The sequence below is a fragment of the Eleutherodactylus coqui genome, chromosome 13 (assembly GCF_035609145.1).
Source record: "Eleutherodactylus coqui strain aEleCoq1 chromosome 13, aEleCoq1.hap1, whole genome shotgun sequence".
NCBI classification, from domain to species: Eukaryota; Metazoa; Chordata; class Amphibia; order Anura; family Eleutherodactylidae; genus Eleutherodactylus; species Eleutherodactylus coqui.
The window spans coordinates 87,121,673-87,142,316 of NC_089849.1; the positions used below are offsets into that span (position 1 = coordinate 87,121,673).

At 43.8% G+C, this 20,644-nt stretch overlaps 1 protein-coding gene across 6 annotated transcripts in view; it reads right to left on the bottom strand.

The window, feature by feature from the left end:
• Positions 1-16,580: 16,580 nt before the first annotated feature.
• The window catches only part of CARNS1 (carnosine synthase 1), a 55,899-nt gene continuing 51,835 nt past the window's right edge, over positions 16,581-20,644 (bottom strand). For all 6 annotated transcript variants that reach the window (XM_066586881.1, XM_066586878.1, XM_066586876.1 and 3 more), the window contains one exon: positions 16,581-19,174. In XM_066586881.1, coding sequence (XP_066442978.1) covers positions 17,786-19,174 — 1,389 coding nt within the window. In that variant the 3' untranslated portion in view covers positions 16,581-17,785. The remainder of the gene's footprint in view (positions 19,175-20,644) is intronic.

Genomic DNA, 20,644 nt, shown 5'->3' on the forward strand with positions numbered 1-20,644 from the left:
ACAGATGCTGCCGGGCAGAAGTGAACATCTGCCCGAGAACAGGGTGCCATTGGTCAGGCGTTTCCATATTTTTGTCCACCCCTTGTATCAGGCGAATTTGGTGTGCAAGTAAAAGCGACATGAGCAATTTAAACATTACATTACTCGCATACCTTTTTTTTCCCTCACTGAAACATTGTGTAATGTATTAGGCCATGGCTTAATGATGATTTAGCTCATAGCCATAGAGAGGGAACAGAAAGAGGGCAAGAAAAAGCGACATCCTCCATTCTACAAATAGTACATATAACACCATTCTAGGGGAAAATGGTGCATGGAAAACGTGTACGACCCGACATTTGCTGCCAGAGTGCTGCGTCTGCTTTCTATGTGGACTGTGTGGAGAGACTGGAGCAGCAGTACTCAAATACTGATGCTACCAGGGGTTATTATATATAAATATACACTGGTGGAGAATGAAAATGTTACACCCAGGCAGAGTTGCAGAAAATTTATGAAATTTAGATCAAAGTCTCCCCATATGAAGGGTGTTGAATCATTAAAGTTCGTGTATTAGTATGCAAATTATCGGGGCCCTTTGTTATGTAAAATGCTACATTGTTTTAGTTAATAAATCATAAATGTTATGTAAGAAGGTCCTTTTGTGTCCACAGATTGTTGGTCACCAGAAAAGCCAAATTGTAGAGTTCAAACTCCATACACCCAAATGTCTGACTTTAGAGGCCCATTTACATGCAAAGATCTTTTTGCATAAAGTGTTAATGGACACTAACGTCCACTAACACTTTATCATCTTCATTTGCATGTAAATGGGCCTCCAGCAGCTGTTTACAGAGCCCATCTTGTGACTAATCACACACCCTGCTGTGCAAACAACTGCAATGTTCTGCTCTGGGCTGCCAGCAGAATACAATGTAATCTCCCGACACCCGCGGAGAACACAGCATGTGGTGTGATGAGAGACTTTATCTCTCTGCGGCTGAACGATGGATTTTAAGTTTCCCTTAAAATCATCATTCAGATGAAAAGTGCACGATGGCAGCTTTCACATGTAACGATTATCGCTCATTTTCGTTCGTTTGAACGAATTTTGAGTGATAGTCATTACGTATAAATGGGTCATCAGTGGTCAAGTAATTAACATGTTTGAATTGGGGGTATCATATGGTGAAATCTCCCGCAGAATTAGCCATAGTACGATATCAGTACACAGAGAGTGGTTACTCAGTGAACCCAAACAAGGGAGATGGAACAATACCTCTGCAGCGCCACCTATTGGAAGGCAGCATTCCTGCAAGTCAATGTTAGACTCTTTATACAAGTCTTGTAACAATGACTAGGAATTAAAAAAAGCCAAACCAGAATCCGCTCACAGACAGCTGTTTCGGGATATTTGCCCCCTCATCAGTGTGCCGTAGGTTTTTGGCGTAGCTAGTTAGAGGCCTGTGATGTGAGTTGGGAACACTATCTTTTCTCCTAAGGGAGAGTACCTAGAAGGTGAGCGAGTGAGGAAATTTATAAGGCCATTCATGCTCCTCTGGATTATATGCAAATAAGGGAGATGGAACAATACCTCTGCAGCGCCACCTATTGGAAGGCAGCATTCCTCCAAGTCAATATTAGACTCTTGATACAAGCCTTGTAACAATGACTGGGAATTGAAAGCCAAGACAGTGAACACAGGAAGGCTACAGTATTCACAGACTTGGCATAGGTACATGCAGAAGGACAATGCAATGTGAAGACCCTGAAATTGTGCAGACGGCAGTTGCTAATGGATGAGCGACTGCTGCACAAATCCCAGCAGTGGTTGGAGTCGGAGTCACCCCACAAATAATTGCAAGCCGATTCCTTGAAGCTAGGCTGTATTCTTTGCCCCCCATGCAGTGCATTCCTTTAACTCATTTAACTGCCAGCAATGGCTAACCTGACCTACTGCTTGATGCAACTGGACGAAGGAATGGAGAACGGTTGTGTTTAGTGACAAGTCCTGATTCCGTCTTGGGCAAAGTGATAGTCGTCAATGTATCTGTCAGCATTTTGGAGATAGGGCCCGCCCTGTTGTGATTTCAGAGTGCTACACAGGTCCAACCCCTGAAGTCATGGTTTAGGGGGCAATGAGTTATGACAGCAGGGCTGGGTTGGTGGTTGCTGAAGGCACAGTGACTGCCCATCGGTATGTGGACAGAGTGGTACACCCTGTTGTCATACCCTTAATGAACACCAACCAAAATGCTATCTTTCAATAGGATAATGCTCGTGCCTATCCACTTACTGCAGCCATCATAAAATACAGTGTCATGACCATGGTTTGGTTTGCACCGCCCCAGATTTAACCCCAAGGGAGCATGGCTGTGATGCCCTAGATCAGTGACGACGAACCTTTTAGAGACCGAGTACCCAAATTGCAATCCAAAACCCACTTATTTATCGCAAAGTCCCAACACGTCAGGGGGTGGGGCTTATTACGAATTATGATTTTACCTCCATTATTATAAAAAGAACAAGGCTGTTTCAAAATAGACAGGGTGCAGATTTTGACTGCTTTTTGGATTCGGAAATGGTACAGAATTTGCCACAGACATTTCTGCTGAGGACATTCTGCAGTATTTCCACCACATGTAAACCTAGCCCAGTTGTAAAAGTGACCCCCACAGTGCCTTCAGTAATAATAGTGACACCCACAGTGGCCTCAGCAGTAATAGTGACCCCCTCAGTAGTAATAGTGACCTCCACAGTAGCCCCAGTAGTAAAAGTGACCCCCACTGTGGCCTCAGTAGTAATAGTGAACCCCACAGTAAACTCAGCAGTAATAGTGACCCCCTCCGTAGTAATAGTGACCCCAACAGTGGCCTCAGTAGTAATAGTGACCCCCACAGTGGTCTCAGTAGTAATAGTGACCCCCACAGTAGTCTCAGTAGTAATAGTGACCACCACAGTCGCCTCAGCAGTAATAGTGACCCCCACCATGGCCTCAGTAGTAATAGTGACCCCCTCAGTAGTAATAGTAACCTCCACAGTAGCCCCAGTAGTAATAGTGACCCCCACAGTGGTTTCAGTAGTAATAGTGTCCCCCACAGTGATCCCAGTAGTAATAGTGACCCCCACAGTCATTTCAGTAGTATTAGTGACGCCCACAGCGACCACAGTAGTTATAGTGACCCCACAGTAGCCTCGGCACTAATAGTGACCTCCACAGTAGCCTGAGTAGTAATAGTAACCCCCACAGTAGCCCCAGTAGTAATAGTAACCCCCACAGTAGCCCCAGTAGTAATAGTGACCCTCACAGTAGCCTGAGGAGTAATAGTGACCCAAATAGTAGCCCCAGTAGTAATACTATTACTACCGGGGCTGATATAGGTGACACTATTACTAATAGTATCCCCTTTTTTAGCCCCAGTAGTAATAGGGCCCCATGAGACCCATATACTTACCTCCTCCTCCTTGAAGTGCCGCTGCTCTTCTGCTTGGCGCTGCTGCGTACGTCAGTGTGTTGCAGAACAAAGGAGGAGACATCAGGGGAGGAGGATCCCAGGTGCACACGGACGTCACAGTGTGCACCTGGGATCAGCGCTGCTGAGTGAATATCGGCTGGGGAGCAGCAGTACCCCGTGGTGAGTAGCCGCCGGTGTGTGCTAGCAGGGATGGCTCTGCATGCTGCCTCTGCCTCGCGTGCCATAGGTTCGCCACCACTGACCTAGGTAGACACATTACGTCACATTGCCATCCACCACAAACTGTACAACAGACAATGTCTCTTGGGATTGGATTGCCTCGATTCCCAATTATTTTTGGAAAATTAGTCTGTTCACTTTACCACACTCCTGATTGAAGACAGAACACTTCTGGTTTGGGATAATTTGGCTACAGCAGCCATTTTATTATAAACAAATTTACATAAATTAACCCAACTTAACCATCCAACACAAGGGGAGGTCCTTGGAGTCCCAACATCTGTCACCTCACCATTTTAAAGGAAATACTGTATATATACCAAAATGCCTCCAGCTGCCAACAACCGACTTGGAGACCCACTAGCCTTTACAAGGCTAGACACACCACCATCTCTACAGGAACTACTCTCTGTCAGAGCCAAGAGGTGACAGACACAGGACCAACCAACGATAACCAGAGCGGAAGGTGGGTCATATGAAGATCTATTCACATTCCATGGTGAGCTTGACATTATCCTCCCAGAACTGAAATTCACTCTGATACACTCGATTGACAGAATCCAGTTTCTTGACATAATGATGATCAAGAAAGGTGTCTCCCTAGACATGGATCTGTTCTGCAAGCCCACGGATAGGAACAATATATTTTTGTTCAGCAGCTGCCATCCACACGGTATGCTGGAGTTCCTTCCATGGAGACAGCTCTTCAGAGTTTGCCGTATCATCAATGACAAACAGGTTGACCTGAGGCTTAGCCAAATGTGTCACAGGTTTCTAACAAGGGGATACCCATTGGAATTGATGTCAGCCACTTCTGACAAAGCAAGAACTATGGTTAGAGCAGATTTGCGTGTACCAAGAACTAAGGCAACTGGACTTCCCCGCATACCATTCGTATCCACATATGGACCCTTGAGTCGGAGGGTGTCCGGTATCCTTAGATGGTACTGGTCCATCCTGAGTAGAAACAGTCCTCAAATAGAAGAGTTTAGATCACCACCTATGATGGCCTATAGGCGCGGTCCCAACATTAAGGATAAACTTGTTCACTCATATGGTAAAACCACTAAAGACCAGAAGCGAGAGGCACTTTTACGATCTAAGAATGGAAATTTCCCATGCCCTGGGTGTTCATGCTGTAATAATCTAACCAGGGGTGACAAATTTAATCACCCTCAGAGGGGAGGGTTTTCCACATTCGAAATAGGTACACCTGTATGTCCTCATATGTCGTCTATGTGATATCTTACCCATGTGGTCTCCTCTATGTTGGGGAAACCACTATGGAGACAAGATCTCGCATCATAAATCACAAGAGCACCATACCTACAAAAATAGAGAAACTTCCGATCCCTAAATACTTTTTAGCTATGGGCCACACCGTTAGTCAGTTGAAATTCAGGGTAATCGACCATGTCCCTAAGGACCCATTTACACGCAAAGATAATCATTCACAAGATTGTCCATTAGCAGCTTATCACCTTCATTTGCATGTTAATAAGCCTTCCGGAGCTGTATGTAGAGACAGCAGGTGGTCTGTTTTCTGCATACAGCTCTATTGTTCTGTTATGGGCTCTCTGCTGAATACAATGTAATCAGCAGCTCCCATGGAGAATACAGCACCATGGACAGCAAACACGGCATGCTGTCTGCGTTATCTTCACTCCGGCTTACGATAAATTTCATGCACAGCTAAAAATCATCGTTCAGCCAAAGAGTCAAAGATGGGAGCATTTACACACAACGATTATTGCGCAAACGATGGCTTTTGAGCGAATTTTGAGCAATAATCGTTGTGTGTAAATGGTCCTTAAGAGCATTAGAGGTGGGGATAGAGAGAAAGCACTTAAAAGGAAGGACCTTAAAGGGGTTGTCCCGCGGCAGCAAGTGGGGTCATACACTTCTGTATGGCCATAATAATGCACTTTGTAATATACATTGTGCATTAATTATGAGCCATACAGAAGTTATAAAAAGTTTTTTACTTACCTGCTCCGTTGCTAGCGTCCTCGTCTCCATGGTTGCCGACTAATTTTAGCCCTCCGATGGCCAAATTAGCCGCGCTTGCGCAGTCCGGGTCTTCTGCAGTCTTCTATGGAGCCGCTCGTGCCAGAGAGCGGCTCCGTGTAGCTCCGCCCCGTCACGTGCCGATTCCAGCCAATCAGGAGGCTGGAATCGGCAATGGACCGCACAGAAGAGCTGCGGTCCACGGAGACAGAGGATCCCGGCGGCCATCTTCAGTGGTAAGTATTGAAGTCACCGGAGCGCGGGGATTAAGGTAAGCGCTCCGGTAAACTTTCTTTACTTCCCTGCATCGGGGTTGTCTCGCGCCGAACGGGGGGGGGGGTTGAAAAAAAAAAAAACCCGTTTCGGCGCAGGACAACCCCTTTAAGTGGATTTTTGATTTAGATACATGGGCTTAATTTGGATTACAATACCACTCCATATCTGTAGTGGGATGTCTTGCTGCATACTGCTATGTTTTTATTATTTTCTTGTGTTCATGGATATTTTATGATTTATTCATTTTTGTCTGTATGATTTAAATATATATTTTTCTCACCCCTATATGCAGATATTTCGATTGTTAGACCATATGAGGCAGCATATGGTGATGCTGATGACCCATCTCAACTCCTTTTATGAAAAAAGATCTGTTATGAACTTTATACAGTGCGGGCCGCAAGACCATGATCACATTGTGCCTCTGCTTGTATTTGCTCACTCTTTACACAATGATGCTGGGAAGCTGTGTAGTGTGCTCAATAAAAAGCATTATATCTGAACTGTTGGCATAATGTTTTCTTGACGTCATTATGATTTCCCTTTCTTCTAGAATGGACGGGCCTATTACAATGTAACTGACTTATACCGGTATGGTCACTTTTTACATCAGTTGAACAGTGGTCTATAGGAGCTGAGGGATTTATCTCTTGTCCCTTCCCATGTTCTGCTTGACGTGTGGTTACATGGAAATTGAGTAAAAATTCTTGTAGAGAATATACCTGGCTTTGTGATTGATACCTTGATCATAAATATATATCAGTATTGGATGAGAACATGTATTGCCCTATGTGCGGACTTGGTATCTCTTGCTGCACATTATCAGTGGAGGTTTCAGGAACCCTGTATATAGTAAATATTTTTACATCAGGTAGGGAGTGACATATATGAGTATATGCACAGTGGCGATTATGGTCTTATATGAGGTTTATATTTTCGTGCTAATACAGCGCCTTCTAGTGTCCATATTCTGCACTTTGTATAGTGTTGTGTAGTACCCCCTCCTCTACTTGGCTTCCTTTGCTGGGCCGAAGACCTAAAATGTATGTGGGGAGCGGTGGAGATTTGCGCAGTGTAGCACTTTGGATACATGAGTGACATCACTCCTGCAAAATCTCCGGTGGTCCCGACGCCGGAGCCATCACTGAGGGTGTCTAAGGGGAAAAGGGGAGGGTTAGAGGAGGTATTTTTCACATTAGCATAAACCACTGTACATAGACGTACTTCAATAAAAACATAAATTAATCCAGAAATTAATTTGTCGCTGCATGAAAACATTCAATTTACTAGATCATTATTATTTATTTTAAAGCATCGTTAATTCCAAGGTGCAGTACAGATGAAACAGGTTTAACCCTTTCCAATCCAATGTCTGACGTCTGAAGACATTCTGACTGAAGGCTGTACAGCTCCAATGTCAGAAAATGTCCGGCAGGGTATTCTTACTGTATATTACTGGCTGCTCTGTTGTTGGGGGCCTCTCCAGCATGGCCTCTACCACAGTACTGGCTCTAACTAGCAGATGGCAGCATTGTATAATGGCAAAAAGGGAAAGCCCTCTAGGAAACCCTGAATCCAAAATTGGATTGCAAAGGGTTAATACGTTATATATGGAAAAAAACACTACCTGCACCACGAGCCACACCAGAGAGGCAGCGGGAGATTAGGGAGGTAAGCAAGTGGCTCCAGAGTTGGTGTAAGGAGGAGGGGTTTGGGTTCCCGGAGAACTGGGCTGACTTTGCTGTTGGCTACAGGCTCTACCGTAGGGACGGGCTGCATCTCAATGGGGAGGGGGGAGATGAAATATTCACTGTGAGCAGTACATACCTCATGGGGAAAAAGACCAAGAGAAGAACAATGTGGCTAAATAAAGATGTAAAAGGGACAATAGATAACCAAGAGAAACATTTAAAGGGAACCTGTCAGCACATCCATGGTGCCTGAACCACAGACATCACAAACCCGGGACAGATATGTCCATTCAGCCCATGTATGCTTCATTCTGCAAACTGGTGAAAAACCGGTGTGATGGCTGAATGGCATACGCTGGTGTGTTTTCCCTGCTGCAACCAGCGACAGAAAGGTGTGCTGTAAGAGACTCAACCGCTGTTTAATATGAGATACTTTGCAACTGCAATGGGGAGTCAGAAATCTTCTATTCAGCATCTAAAATGATCTCGCTAGAAGTAAATATATGGATAGCGCTCCAAACAACAGTAGATAAGTAGATTGGAAAAAGGGCTCAGCTGGTGCGGGCCGCCAGTCGGGTGCCAGGGGTCCACATTGCTGGTCCAAGTCAGCTATATATGTATTTAAATATCCAAAGCACCAGATCCCTGCAGATGTCTTCAACACCCAGGAAGAGCGTCGTAGGGGGAATCCCAGGGTATGGGAAACACCTCGGTGGTATGAAACAGAACGGAGGGAAATAAACTCCAAGCGCTCTAGTTAACCAATGAAAAATGGTAGAGGCATGCACTGTGGGATGGGACTCCTCTAATGGGACAGTAAGTGGTGCAAGCAACGCGTTTCGGAGGTCCTCTCAATGCCTCCTTTATCAAGCTTTAGGGAGTATGTACTGAATAGGTTCTTTTATAGTAGAGTTTGAAAGTAGAATGGGGATTTTCCCACCAAGCATGTTAATTTTGAGAATTCACGCTACCTCACAAAACACGCCCCTGGAGGTGGAACAACCGGCGGGACACACCTCTATGGATAGTATGTCATGTCACTGGGGTAAATTAATCGCAATTCGCATGGGTACCTCGCACCATGCGCATTGCTGTCACACATCTAATGTGCAGTCTCGACCTCCGGGACCCCGCAAGCCTCCACTATGTATCACAGGATCACGTGGTCGGCATAGGCAACCTGGGCAGATGGTAGGCACATGCCACGGGAACACGTGACTAACGTGACCTGGAAATATGTGGCCATAACGTCACGTGTTCACAGGTCAGGATTCCTCTGGTCACGAGGCTAGACACACCACCATCTCTACAGGAACTACTCTCTGTCAGAGCCAAGAGGTGACAGACACAGGACCAACCAACGATAACCAGAGCGGAAGGTGGGTTATATGAAGATCTATTCACATTCCATGGTGAGCTTGACATTATCCTCCCAGAACTGAAATTCACTCTGATACACTCGATTGACAGAATCCAGTTTCTTGACATAATGATGATCAAGAAAGGTGTATCCCTAGACATGGATCTGTTCTGCAAGCCCACGGATAGGAACAATATATTTTTGTTCAGCAGCTGCCATCCACACGGTATGCTGGAGTTCCTTCCATGGAGACAGCTCTTCAGAGTTTGCCGTATCATCAATGACAAACAGGTTGACCTGAGGCTTAGCCAAATGTGTCACAGGTTTCTAACAAGGGGATACCCATTGGAATTGATGTCAGCCACTTCTGACAAAGCAAGAACTATGGTTAGAGCAGATTTGCGTTTACCAAGAACTAAGGCAACTGGACTTCCCCGCATACCATTCGTATCCACATATGGACCCTTGAGTCGGAGGGTGTCCGGTATCCTTAGATGGTACTGGTCCATCCTGAGTAGAAACAGTCCTCAAATAGAAGAGTTTAGATCACCACCTATGATGGCCTATAGGCGCGGTCCCAACATTAAGGATAAACTTGTTCACTCATATGGTAAAACAACTAAAGACCAGAAGCGAGAGGCACTTTTACAATCTAAGAATGGAAATTTCCCATGCCCTGGGTGTTCGTGCTGTAATAATCTAACCAGGGGTGACAAATTTAATCACCCTCAGAGGGGAGGGTTTTCCACATTCGAAATAGGTACACCTGTATGTCCTCATATGTCGTCTATGTGATATCTTGTCCATGTGGTCTCCTCTACATTGGGGAAACCACTATGAAGATAAGATCTCGAATCATAAATCACAAGAGCACCATACCTACAAAAAAGAGGAACTTCCAATCCCTAAACACTTCTTAGCTATGGGCCACACTGTTAGTCAGTTGAAATTCAGGGTAATCGACCGTGTCCCTAAGGACCCATTTACACGCAAAGATAATCATTCAAAAGATTGTTAAAGTCCATTAGCAGCTTATCACCTTCATTTGCATGTTAATAAGCCTTCAGGAGCTGTATGTAGAGACAGCAGGTGGTCTGTTCTCTGCATACAGCTCTATTGTTCTGTTAATCAGCAGCTCCCATGGAGAATACAGCACCATGGACAGCAAACACAGCATGCCATCTGTGTTATCTTCACTCCGGCTAACGATGGATTTCATGCACAGCTAAAAATCATCGTTCAGCCAAAAAGTGAAAGATGGGAGCATTTACACACAACGATTATTGCTGAAATGGTGGCTTTTGAGCGAATTTTGAGCAATAATCGTTGTGTGTAAATGGTCCTTAAGAGCATTAGAGGTGGGGATCGAGAGAAAGCACTTAAAAGGAAGGACCTTAAGTGGATTTTTGATTTGGATACACTGTTCCCTCATGGGCTTAATTTGGATTACAATACCACTCCATATCTGTAGTGGGATGTCTTGCTGCATACTGCTATGTTTATATTATTTTCTTGTGTTCATGGATATTTTATGATTTATTCATTTTTGTCTGTATGATTTAAATATATTTTTTTCGCACCCCTATATGCAGTTATTTCGATTGTTAGACCATATGAGGCGGCATATGGTGATGCTGATGACCCATCTCAACTCCTTTTATGAAAAAAGATCTGTTATGAACTTTATACAGTGCGGGCCGCAAGACCATGATCACATTGTGCCTCTGCTTGTATTTGCTCACTCCTTACACAATGATGCTGGGAAGCTGTGTAGTCTGCTCAATAAAAAGCATTATATCTGAACTGTTGGCATAATGTTTTCTTGACGTCATTATGATTTCCCTTTCTTTTAGAATGGACGGGCCTATTACAATGTAACTGACTTATACCGGCATGGTCACTTTTTACATCAGTTGAGCAGTGGTCTATAGGAGCTGAGGGATTTATCTCTTGTCCCTTCCCATGTTCTGCTTGACGTGTGGTTACATGGAAATTGAGTAAAAATTCTTGTAGAGCATGTACCTGGCTTTGTGATTGATACATTGATCATAAATATATCTATATATATATATCAGTATTGGATGAGAACATGTATTGCCCTTGGTATCTCTTGCTGCACATTATCAGTGGAGGTTTCAGGAACCCTGTATATAGTAAATATTTTTACATCAGGTAGGGAGTGACATATATGAGTATATGCACAGTGGCGATTATGGTCTTATATGAGGTTTATATTTTCGTGCTAATACAGCGCCTTCTAGTGTCCGTATTCTGCACTTTGTATAGTGTTGTGTAGTACCCCCTCCTCTACTTGGCTTCCTTTGCTGGGCCGAAGACCTAAAATGTATGTGGGGAGCGGTGGAGATTTGCGCAGTGTAGCACTTTAGATACATGAATGACATCACTCCCGCAAAATCTCCGGTGGTCCCGACGCCGGAGCCATCACTGAGGGTGTCTAAGGGGAAAAGGGGAGTGTCAGAGGAGGTATTTTTCACATTAGCATAAACCACTGTACATAGACGTACTTCAATAAAAACATAAATCAATCCAGAAATTAATTTGTTGCTACATAAAAACATTCAATTTCCTAGATCATTATTTTTTTTTTTTTAAAGCATCGTTAATTCCAAGGCGCAGTACAGATGAAACAAGTTTAACCCTTTCCAATCCAATGTCTGACGTCTGAAGACATTCTGATTGAAGGCTGTACAGCTCCGATGTCAGAAAATGTCCGGCAGGGTATTCTTACTGTATATTACTGTCCGCTTTGTTGTCTGGGGCCTCTCCAGCATGTCCCATACTGCAGTACTGGCTCTAGCGAGCACATGGCGCCATTGTATAATGGCAAAAAGGGAAAGCCCTCTAGGAAACCCTGAATCCAAAATTGGATTGCAAAGGATTAATACATTATATATGGAAAAAACACTACAGGCACCACGAGCCACACCAGAGAGGCAGCGGGAGATTAGGGAGGTAAGCAAGTGGCTCGAGAGTTGGTGTAAGGAGGAGGGGTTTGGGTTTTTGGAAAACTGGGTTGACTTTGCTGTTGGCTACAGGCTCTACCATAGGGATGGGCTGCATCTCAATGGGGAGGGGGCAGATGAAATATTCACTGTGAGCAGTACATACCTCATGGGGAAAAAGACCAAGAGAAGAACAATGTGGCTAAATAAAGATGTAAAAGGGACAATAGATAACCAAGAGAAACATTTAAAGGGAACCAAGTCAGCTATATATGTATTTAAATATCCAAAGCACCAGATCCCTGCAGATGTCTTCAACACCCAGGAAGAGCGTCGTAGGGGGAATCCCAGGGTATAGGAAACACCTCGGTGGTATGAAACAGAACGGAGGGAAATAAACTCCCAGTGCTCTAGTTATCCAATGAAAAATGGTAGAGACGTCCACTGTGGGATGGGACTCCTCTAATTGAACAGTCACAATAAGTGGTGCAAGCAACGCGTTTCGGAGGTCCTCTCAATGCCTCCTTTATCAAGCTTTAGGGAGTATGTACTGAATAGGTTCTTCTATAGTAGAGTTTGAAAGTAGAATGGGGATTTTCCAACCAAGCATGCTAATTTTGAGAACGCCCGCTACCTCACAAAACACGCCCCTGGAGGTGGAACAACCGGCGGGACACACCTCTATGGATAGAATGTCATGTCACTGGGGTAAAGTAATCATAATTCGCATGGGTACCTCGCACCATGCGCATTGCTGTCACACATCTAATACCACACATCTAATGTGCAGTCTCGACCTCCGGGACACTGCAAGCCTTCACTATGTATCACAGGATCATGTGGTCGGCATAGGCTGCCTGGGCAGATGGTAGGTTCATGCCACGGGAACATGTGACCTGGAAGTATGTGGCCATAACATGACGTGTTCACAAGTCAGGATTCATCTGGTCACTTGACTGTCCATCACATCACACTGTAACGGGTGTCGCCCCATAATCACTGACCGAACCTCGATCCAATCACAGCGCTTGCTTTCCTGGATGTGGGGTATTCAAAGCCCCGTCACCAGAAAGAAACTGAAATGTCAGGGCGGCGGACACTGCAGCTTACCGCAACACTGCCGGAGACCATCGCGAGGCATCAGGACACCGCGGACCAGGTGAGTATTGATTTTTTTTTTCATATAAGTTAGCTAGGACTTATTTTTGGGGTAGGGCTTATCTTTCAAGCCTCACCTGGCAACCCGGGGTAGGGCTTAATATCGGGGGGAAACCGGTAGACATTTTAAAATGATACAGCAGGACAGCATGGATTTTTTTTCTGTGATGGGAATTGAAAAGTCACTTGACCTAGCAAAAGTGGTGATTGGGGCCAGAAAGTACTCAACACTTTCCAATCCACTGTCTGACCTCTGAAGACATTATGATTTAAAGCTGTACAGCTCTGATGTTGGAAGACATCTGTTGGGGTCCTCTTACTGTATATTGCCAGCCTCTCTGCTGTCGAAGCCTATTCAATGTATCACCTCATGCAGTACTGGCTTTAGCCAGCAGATAGCGCCATTGTATAGCATCAGAAAAAGAGTAAGCCCTCTAGGAAAACCAGGATACAAATTGGATTGCAAAGGGTTAATCCTTAGGACCAATGGATTCTCATTTTAGATGGTAGATATCCTAAAGGACTCAATTCATGATCAGTCTTAATGTACATTTAATAACTGATAGCATATGATAAGGATCTGTATTTGCATATTGTATAACGGGTTTATAAGAATGGCCTGCTATATGCAAAGGTATGACTAATGTGGATTTGGTATACAGAGGGTTCAATAGAACCAAGATGTGTAATTCGAGTAAATCTACAAGAGGTCTAACAGGCAGTTGGAAATGCTTTGAACTTTTATTGTTCTAGTGCAGAACTGGTCTATTATGAAGGATCCCAGGTTTTTGGTTTGGAACGCATAAGAGTTCTGTTTCCTCTTTATTCTCTTGTACCCTTGGTTTTAAAAAGCACTTAATTAAGGGTTTCACTTTTACACAAGCAGGTGCTGGAGATCCCCGAGGCTCAAGCCGCTTTTCCTTCCCTTTTGTCTTGCCCGATGGATATTCTTCTTTTCTCTTGGTGACCACCTTTATTTTGTCCTGTCCAACGGCAGCATAAGGTAGGGACAGACAAAACGATTACAGTCTTATGTCTGTAATAAGCTTTGTTTGTAGTAGTTTGTTAGAAACTTATATTCCATCAGTAGCATAACACATACAGAGGACTACACTATCCTACGAAAGGTAATTGGACACCTACCAAGGATAGTAGCAAACTAGTATTTATTTCCATATGTTAATATTTAGTGGGCCTCCTTTGGCATTGACATGGTTTACTCCCCATGGCATACTTTCTACTAACCTCTGATACACTTCAGCTTTTTCCCTCAATCCATCCTGCAAACATCTGGTGAGTTCTCTCAAAGATGATGCATCAGCTCGGCCAGCGTGGTGCAAGAAGTGTAGTCATTGGACAGTTGAACAATAAAAGAATGTTCTATGGAGGGATGAATCATACTACTCCATCTTCAAATCAGATTGACATACCTGGGCTGGAGGATGCCTTTTACCTGCGTGTTTTTTTTGTGCCAATAGTTCAGTACAATGGAGGTTCCTTTGTGATATGGGGATGTATTACATGGCAAAGTCTTGGTCCGTTGGTTGTAGTGACAAGAACCATGAACATAGAGGTATATCTTGACATTCTATAAAAGAGGTGCAGAACTCCAGTCGTCAGGGACCCCAACAGGTCAGGTTTTTAGGATATCCTATAGTAAGAACACCTGTGACAATGACAATAATTACATCACCTGTGCAATAGATGAAAACATGACTTGTTGGAGTGCTCTAGGACTGGAGCTGTACACCCCCATTCTAGACAATACTGGGCTGCTGCCAATGTGCCAATACTCTGGGAATGGTCAGCCATACTTCCAACAAGACAACGCAACTTATCACAAATGCAACACTGTATATAGCATGCATTGCTACGCTAAGATACTACATGCTCTTCTGACTGGCCAGTGCTGCTCACATGGGTCGTACTAGTTAAAGCAGATCTAGTGTCTTAGAAGAAAGATACATACTAATACACAGTGTGCATCAGGCAGCCTGAGAAGCTGGTGTGGCCATCTTTGTTTCTCCAGTAACAGAGGGTCACTTTAAAGGGAATCTGTCACCTACTTTTAGCCCTAAAAGATAAGCTTATAGGCTAAAAGTAGGTGACCCACTGAGTCTGCGGCTGCAAGTGTTATACTTACCTCCCCCGATGTCAGCGCTGGAAGACGCAACTCAGTGCATTGAGCGGCGCTGCTAAGAAGTCCGCCCGTTCTACGTTTATAATGGGCAGACTCCTTAGCAGCGTCAATCAATGCACTGAGCGGCGGCTTCCTGCTCTGACATCGGGGGAGGTAAGTATAACACTTACATCCCCGGACTCAGCTGGTCACCTACTTTTAGACCATAAGCTTAGCTCATAAGTTGGTGACAGAATCTCTTAAATACATTACCAGTACCTTGGTGGAATTGGAGCCACAAGTCTGCACAGCGTTTGTATGGGAGGAATGACTGAGGTATACACTGGATTTTTCTAGGGTTACTAATAAAAAATAAGAAAAATGTAAAAAGTGTTTCTGGCCTACTTTTATTCGTATAGTGCTAGATCTTCAAATCTCTCCATATTATCTCCGTGTCTCCAACTTGTCAGTGAAAGTGTTACAATACTCAGTATGTGTAAGTAGAAACTTGGAGAGAAGTCAGGCCACTTTGATGTGGAAGTATTTTGGTCAGTATTTTTAAGTATTTTAAAACCAGGATTGGGTCCAACATAAGAAAGAATCCTAGAATGGTTGAGTTGGAAGGGACCTCCAGGGTCATCGGGTCCAACCCCCTGCTCAGTGCAGGATCACTAAATCAAAGACAGATGTCTGTCCAGCGTTTGAAGACTTCCATTGAAGGAGAACTCCCCACCTACCATGGCAACCTGTTCCACTCATTGATCCCCCTCACTGTCTAATATCTAATCTGTGTCTCCTCCTATCCAGTTTCATCCCATTGCTTCTAGTCTTTCCTGGTGCAAAGAGTAAAAGGGCTGATCCCTCTGCACTGTAACAACCCTATTCTCATTTGCACATCATTCTGCAATACTTTTTTTCGGCAGATTCCATTCTTTGTTTGGAAGCAACATACTAACTAGAATACTACCATATGAAAGAAACCTTACATGGGGCAACTGCTAACCTGGAGTTGGTTCCATGTAAATGAACCATTACATGGCCATGAAACAACTGGTACATGAAGGAAATACGCCGATGCCAGACCACTATAAAATTTAGGATCAATGATCCATAGAAAGAAATACAGCTTTATTATGCCTGAAGTATTCTGGAAGAATGTGCCCCTCCCCCCACTGCCCTTTTATGATACAGATAGCTGATAAGTAGTAATCGAACAAGATAATGACATAATAACAACATGTTTCATGCTTTTTTTGACCTGTGACGTTATGAACATAAAACAATCTTGTATCCATATTTCATTGTTTGTAGAATATGCTGTACATTTGTAGATTTAACGTTTAATCATTATTTTTTATTTTTTTTACAGAGTTTACCATAAAAGTTTTCCTGGAAAAAAACACGGATGTCTATTTTTAGGGTAGGCTATTAATGTTATGATCGGTGGAGATCTGAATCCTGGGATCGCCAATTCAGTCTTATGTATATCCAGACATAGTGAATTATCAATCCATGTGGCTGCGCCCGGTACTGCAGGTCAGCCCCGTTCTGTTGATTGGTGGGGGTCTCAGGAATCAGCGGTAGGGATAGACCGCCAGTGTTTCCCACTTTTAATTTGTTCATTCATTCGATAGGGAAATCAATCTAAACGTTCAATAACGAAGTGAACATTCTTTCTCTTACAGTAGGAACTTCTAGTACTTGACTTGATCCTAATAAGCTTGTGCAAGATCATCTGCATCATATTCATTTTAAACATATGTAAAACATAACAGATATATTTAATACATGTAAAATACCCGGAAAAGTGACTGCCAATTATACTAGTGGGGATAGCAATTATATTCTGTACAGTAGAGGCAAAGTTCTCAAAGATATCCACAAAAATACTAAAAAATTAGACTTTATATATTTTCAAAGGCGGTTTCCCATTTATTGAATATGCCATAAATATCTGTTAGTCGGGGGTTTTGCCTCTGGTATGTTCACTTTTTGGGAGAAAAGGGGAGTCCCCTGAATCCCTTTTGTCAATACAAAGCAGTCGGCTACTGCATTGACTTCAGTGGAGAGGTGGCCCTCTCCACTCAAGTCTATGGAAGTTATGAAAAGTAGAGAGCCCTGTTTGTACATCCCTTTCCGTAACTCCCATAATCTTAAGGAAGCAATTCTAGCTCTTCATGGGAGCCAGTACATCAAGCCTTGGCAAGATGTATTGGCTCACAGAGCTCAATAGACCCCCATTCTCCCAATAGGTGGCGGTCCCAAAGATGGGAGATTTGTAACTGTTAGGTATTTAAGAACATAAATAATTAAGATGGAAGCTCCCCTGTAGCCACACTGGACGTCAAGGATGCTATACATATATGTGCAAACTTTGAATTTATTGTAACAATGGGTGCAAAATATGTTAACAGAAGGAACGATGATCCCATTTACTATTTTTTTTTTAGTTTTCGTAAAGCCTCTATTACATTTGTTCCCATCAATCCTGTACTCTTTCGCTTTGAAAAGGTAGTCTTCATTACCTAACATATCCCTCACTGGAACTCTCCAGTCAGATAGCGCAAAGGATATCCCTGAGAATCTAATCCTAGCGCTGAGCACACCCCTAGAAGTCTTTCCCTGGCTTCCTTCTGGCTCTCTCCTTGACATGCCACATTGCCATATGGTTCTTGATCTGGCACATGCACTGGACAACCCTCCAGCCGGTTGAATCTTATGTATCCAGCATTATGCAACTCAGACAATCTCTGCGGATTTGCTGTGCTACCTAAAGCCTTCTCATGAGATTCGCCAGTGCACATAATCCCAACAAGAACTGCACTCTCCTGGGCACCCTTCTCTGGCAATGCAGGCTCCAACCCACAAGACAGTGCTAGAGCAACGAGCACTAGGTCAGTCCCATAGATATGACGAATCCAATCACGCAGATAAAATCCACCCATTCTGGGGTTAATTTCCAACAACCGTGGACCAGAGTCAGTCATTTTGAGCTCCACATTAAAAACCCCAGGGTACAGGCCTAGTGCTCTGCAACTGCGTGAAGCAGCCTGAACCAGTTGACATCGTCGTTCTAGACTAAGTCTGGATGGAAGAGCTGCTGCGGTTTCGGTAAAGCCAGGGAGTAAAGTTGGCCCATTGTCTGATACATATGCTGCCAAAAGACGGCCATTGAAACCCAAGACCAAATCCACATCGTGCTCAGAGCCGGTGATGTACTCTGCCAGTAGTGGAGGTGGTATCTGAACTGTAGCATTTATTGGTTCAGTAAGGTCAGCATTGCTCACTCCATTTGATAGTCCTACTTCAGGGACTATTGGCTCACAACTACCCCCAATTCTTGGTTTACAACCTTCTTCCTTATGATAGACTCCACCTGCATCTATGCCAGAGGACTCATCATTACTTATAAGCTTCGAAGCTTCAAGTTCCACCCCCATTTTTTGAACTAACCTTCTACACTCGTCTGGATCCTGGACTAATCGCACACCCACAGCTCCTGCTCCTGATTCTGGCTTTAAAACCAATGGGTATGAGAGAACTGACTCTGCTGCCTCTACGCCTCCTGTCCCAGGACCTAGAGAAAAGCAGGGTACAGCAAATGCCCCAGCATATGGAAATGGTGGATTTGGAGCTGTCGTGTTGAGGAGACACAGTTGGGTTTGAGTCTTGCGCTTGGCAAGCTTCACGGCATTTGGAGGTGGACCAGGAAGACCTAACATACCACATAGTATGGCAGCAAGGATAGTACACTCATCCCAAAATGCCATGCAGCCAGAAAGATGTAGACCTTTTTCCCTGACTATAGATAGGATGTTTTGTGCATGTTCCTCATTATCACAGGAGAAATCTTCATAGTCATAATGGATGAAGGAGGTGACAAGTGATGAGGCAAAATGTTCTGGGTTCGACTCCACCAAATGGATCTGTAAAGAGAGAAACTAGTGTATAAATTTGTGAGTTCTTCTGTTGAGCCCCAAAGCAAATTCTGTAACAGGGCCCAAAATATGACATTTAGAGCATTGTTCTCTTTATATGAGTAATAGTTAGGCTTTCTTTTACCCAGGCAATGATTCAGTTTTCTGTCCTAGCCCAGTAGCTACATAACCTATGGCTTTTTGATGCCCTTTCCTAACATCCCTCTCCTAGGTCATAGTTGTGCTTTTCTTCACTCAGTTCACCGCTCTGGTAGTTTACCTTAATACCCTGGCTCTGGCTTGTTGGCTACACCCAACTGGGCACTCAGCACCATGGTTACATACTTGCCAAACCCAAGTTATATGCTTGGCAATGGGCCTTTTTGTTTGCCATCACACCCTGGGTGTGACGGCATTATGCTCATGTGAAACATGTCTAAGAGAATACAAGTATTTCAGTGGTAGGAGTATACACATTGGGCACATTTATCATTATAACAGCTCACAACCCTTTTCTTCTAAAAAAAAGGGGCGTGGCTTGTAGAGAGGGTGCTTGGCCGCCCCAGCCCAACATATTTATGCAAAATTTACGCCAGAAGCTGGTAAAAAGTTATGCAAGAAATCTACTCCAGCTAATGGTTGGTGTAGATTTCTGTGCAGTTGCATGGACGACCCGAGATGCACCTTAGAAGTGTGCACCTCTTCATACATTAGGTGCATTATGTGCTAGCGGGGATCATATTGATGCTGGTATTTCCAACGCCGTCCTTTACGAATTCCCACAACTGTCTGTATCCAGGCTATCAACCTAGTATAGAATAATAATGACCCCCAGGTACAAACAAGACAATAAGGCTTATTTACCAATACGGTCTAAGGGCCCTTTTACATGGACCAATGAAATTGTTCTGATTCTTGCTGGAATCAATGATAATCATTCAGTATAAATGCCAGCAACTAAACGACGAATGATAATTTGTTCGCTTATCGCTCAGATCAGGTAGGAATAAAAACTGAATAACGATTGGCCCGTGTAACCAGGCAGCTGTTCATCTACAAATGACTACCTGTTTACTGTGAATGGAGGCAGGCGCGACCGGAGTGAGCTCTGTCGTGCTCCACCTCCATTCACTGAGCAATCATCGCTCCTGTGTGAAAGCACAGGAGCAATTATCTCTAGGATGACTGTTGGACACCTTAGCGCCCGACAACTGTCTCGTGTAAAAGGGCCCTAGAAGTTAGATAGTGCAAGCCCAGACTAGACGGACTGAAAAAGTGCCAGATTTTCCAAATGATAAATCTATTGAATTTTAAGTGTGTCTAGTCTGAGTTTAAATTACCAATTAGTTGACTAAGTTTACGCCAAAATGTGTGCAAAAACGTTAGTAAAATTCGTGGAAATTTGACATAATTTTTGGCGCAATTTAGTTCCTTTTCTGGACAAGTCAGAAAAACTGTCTAACAGTGTCTAAAAAAACC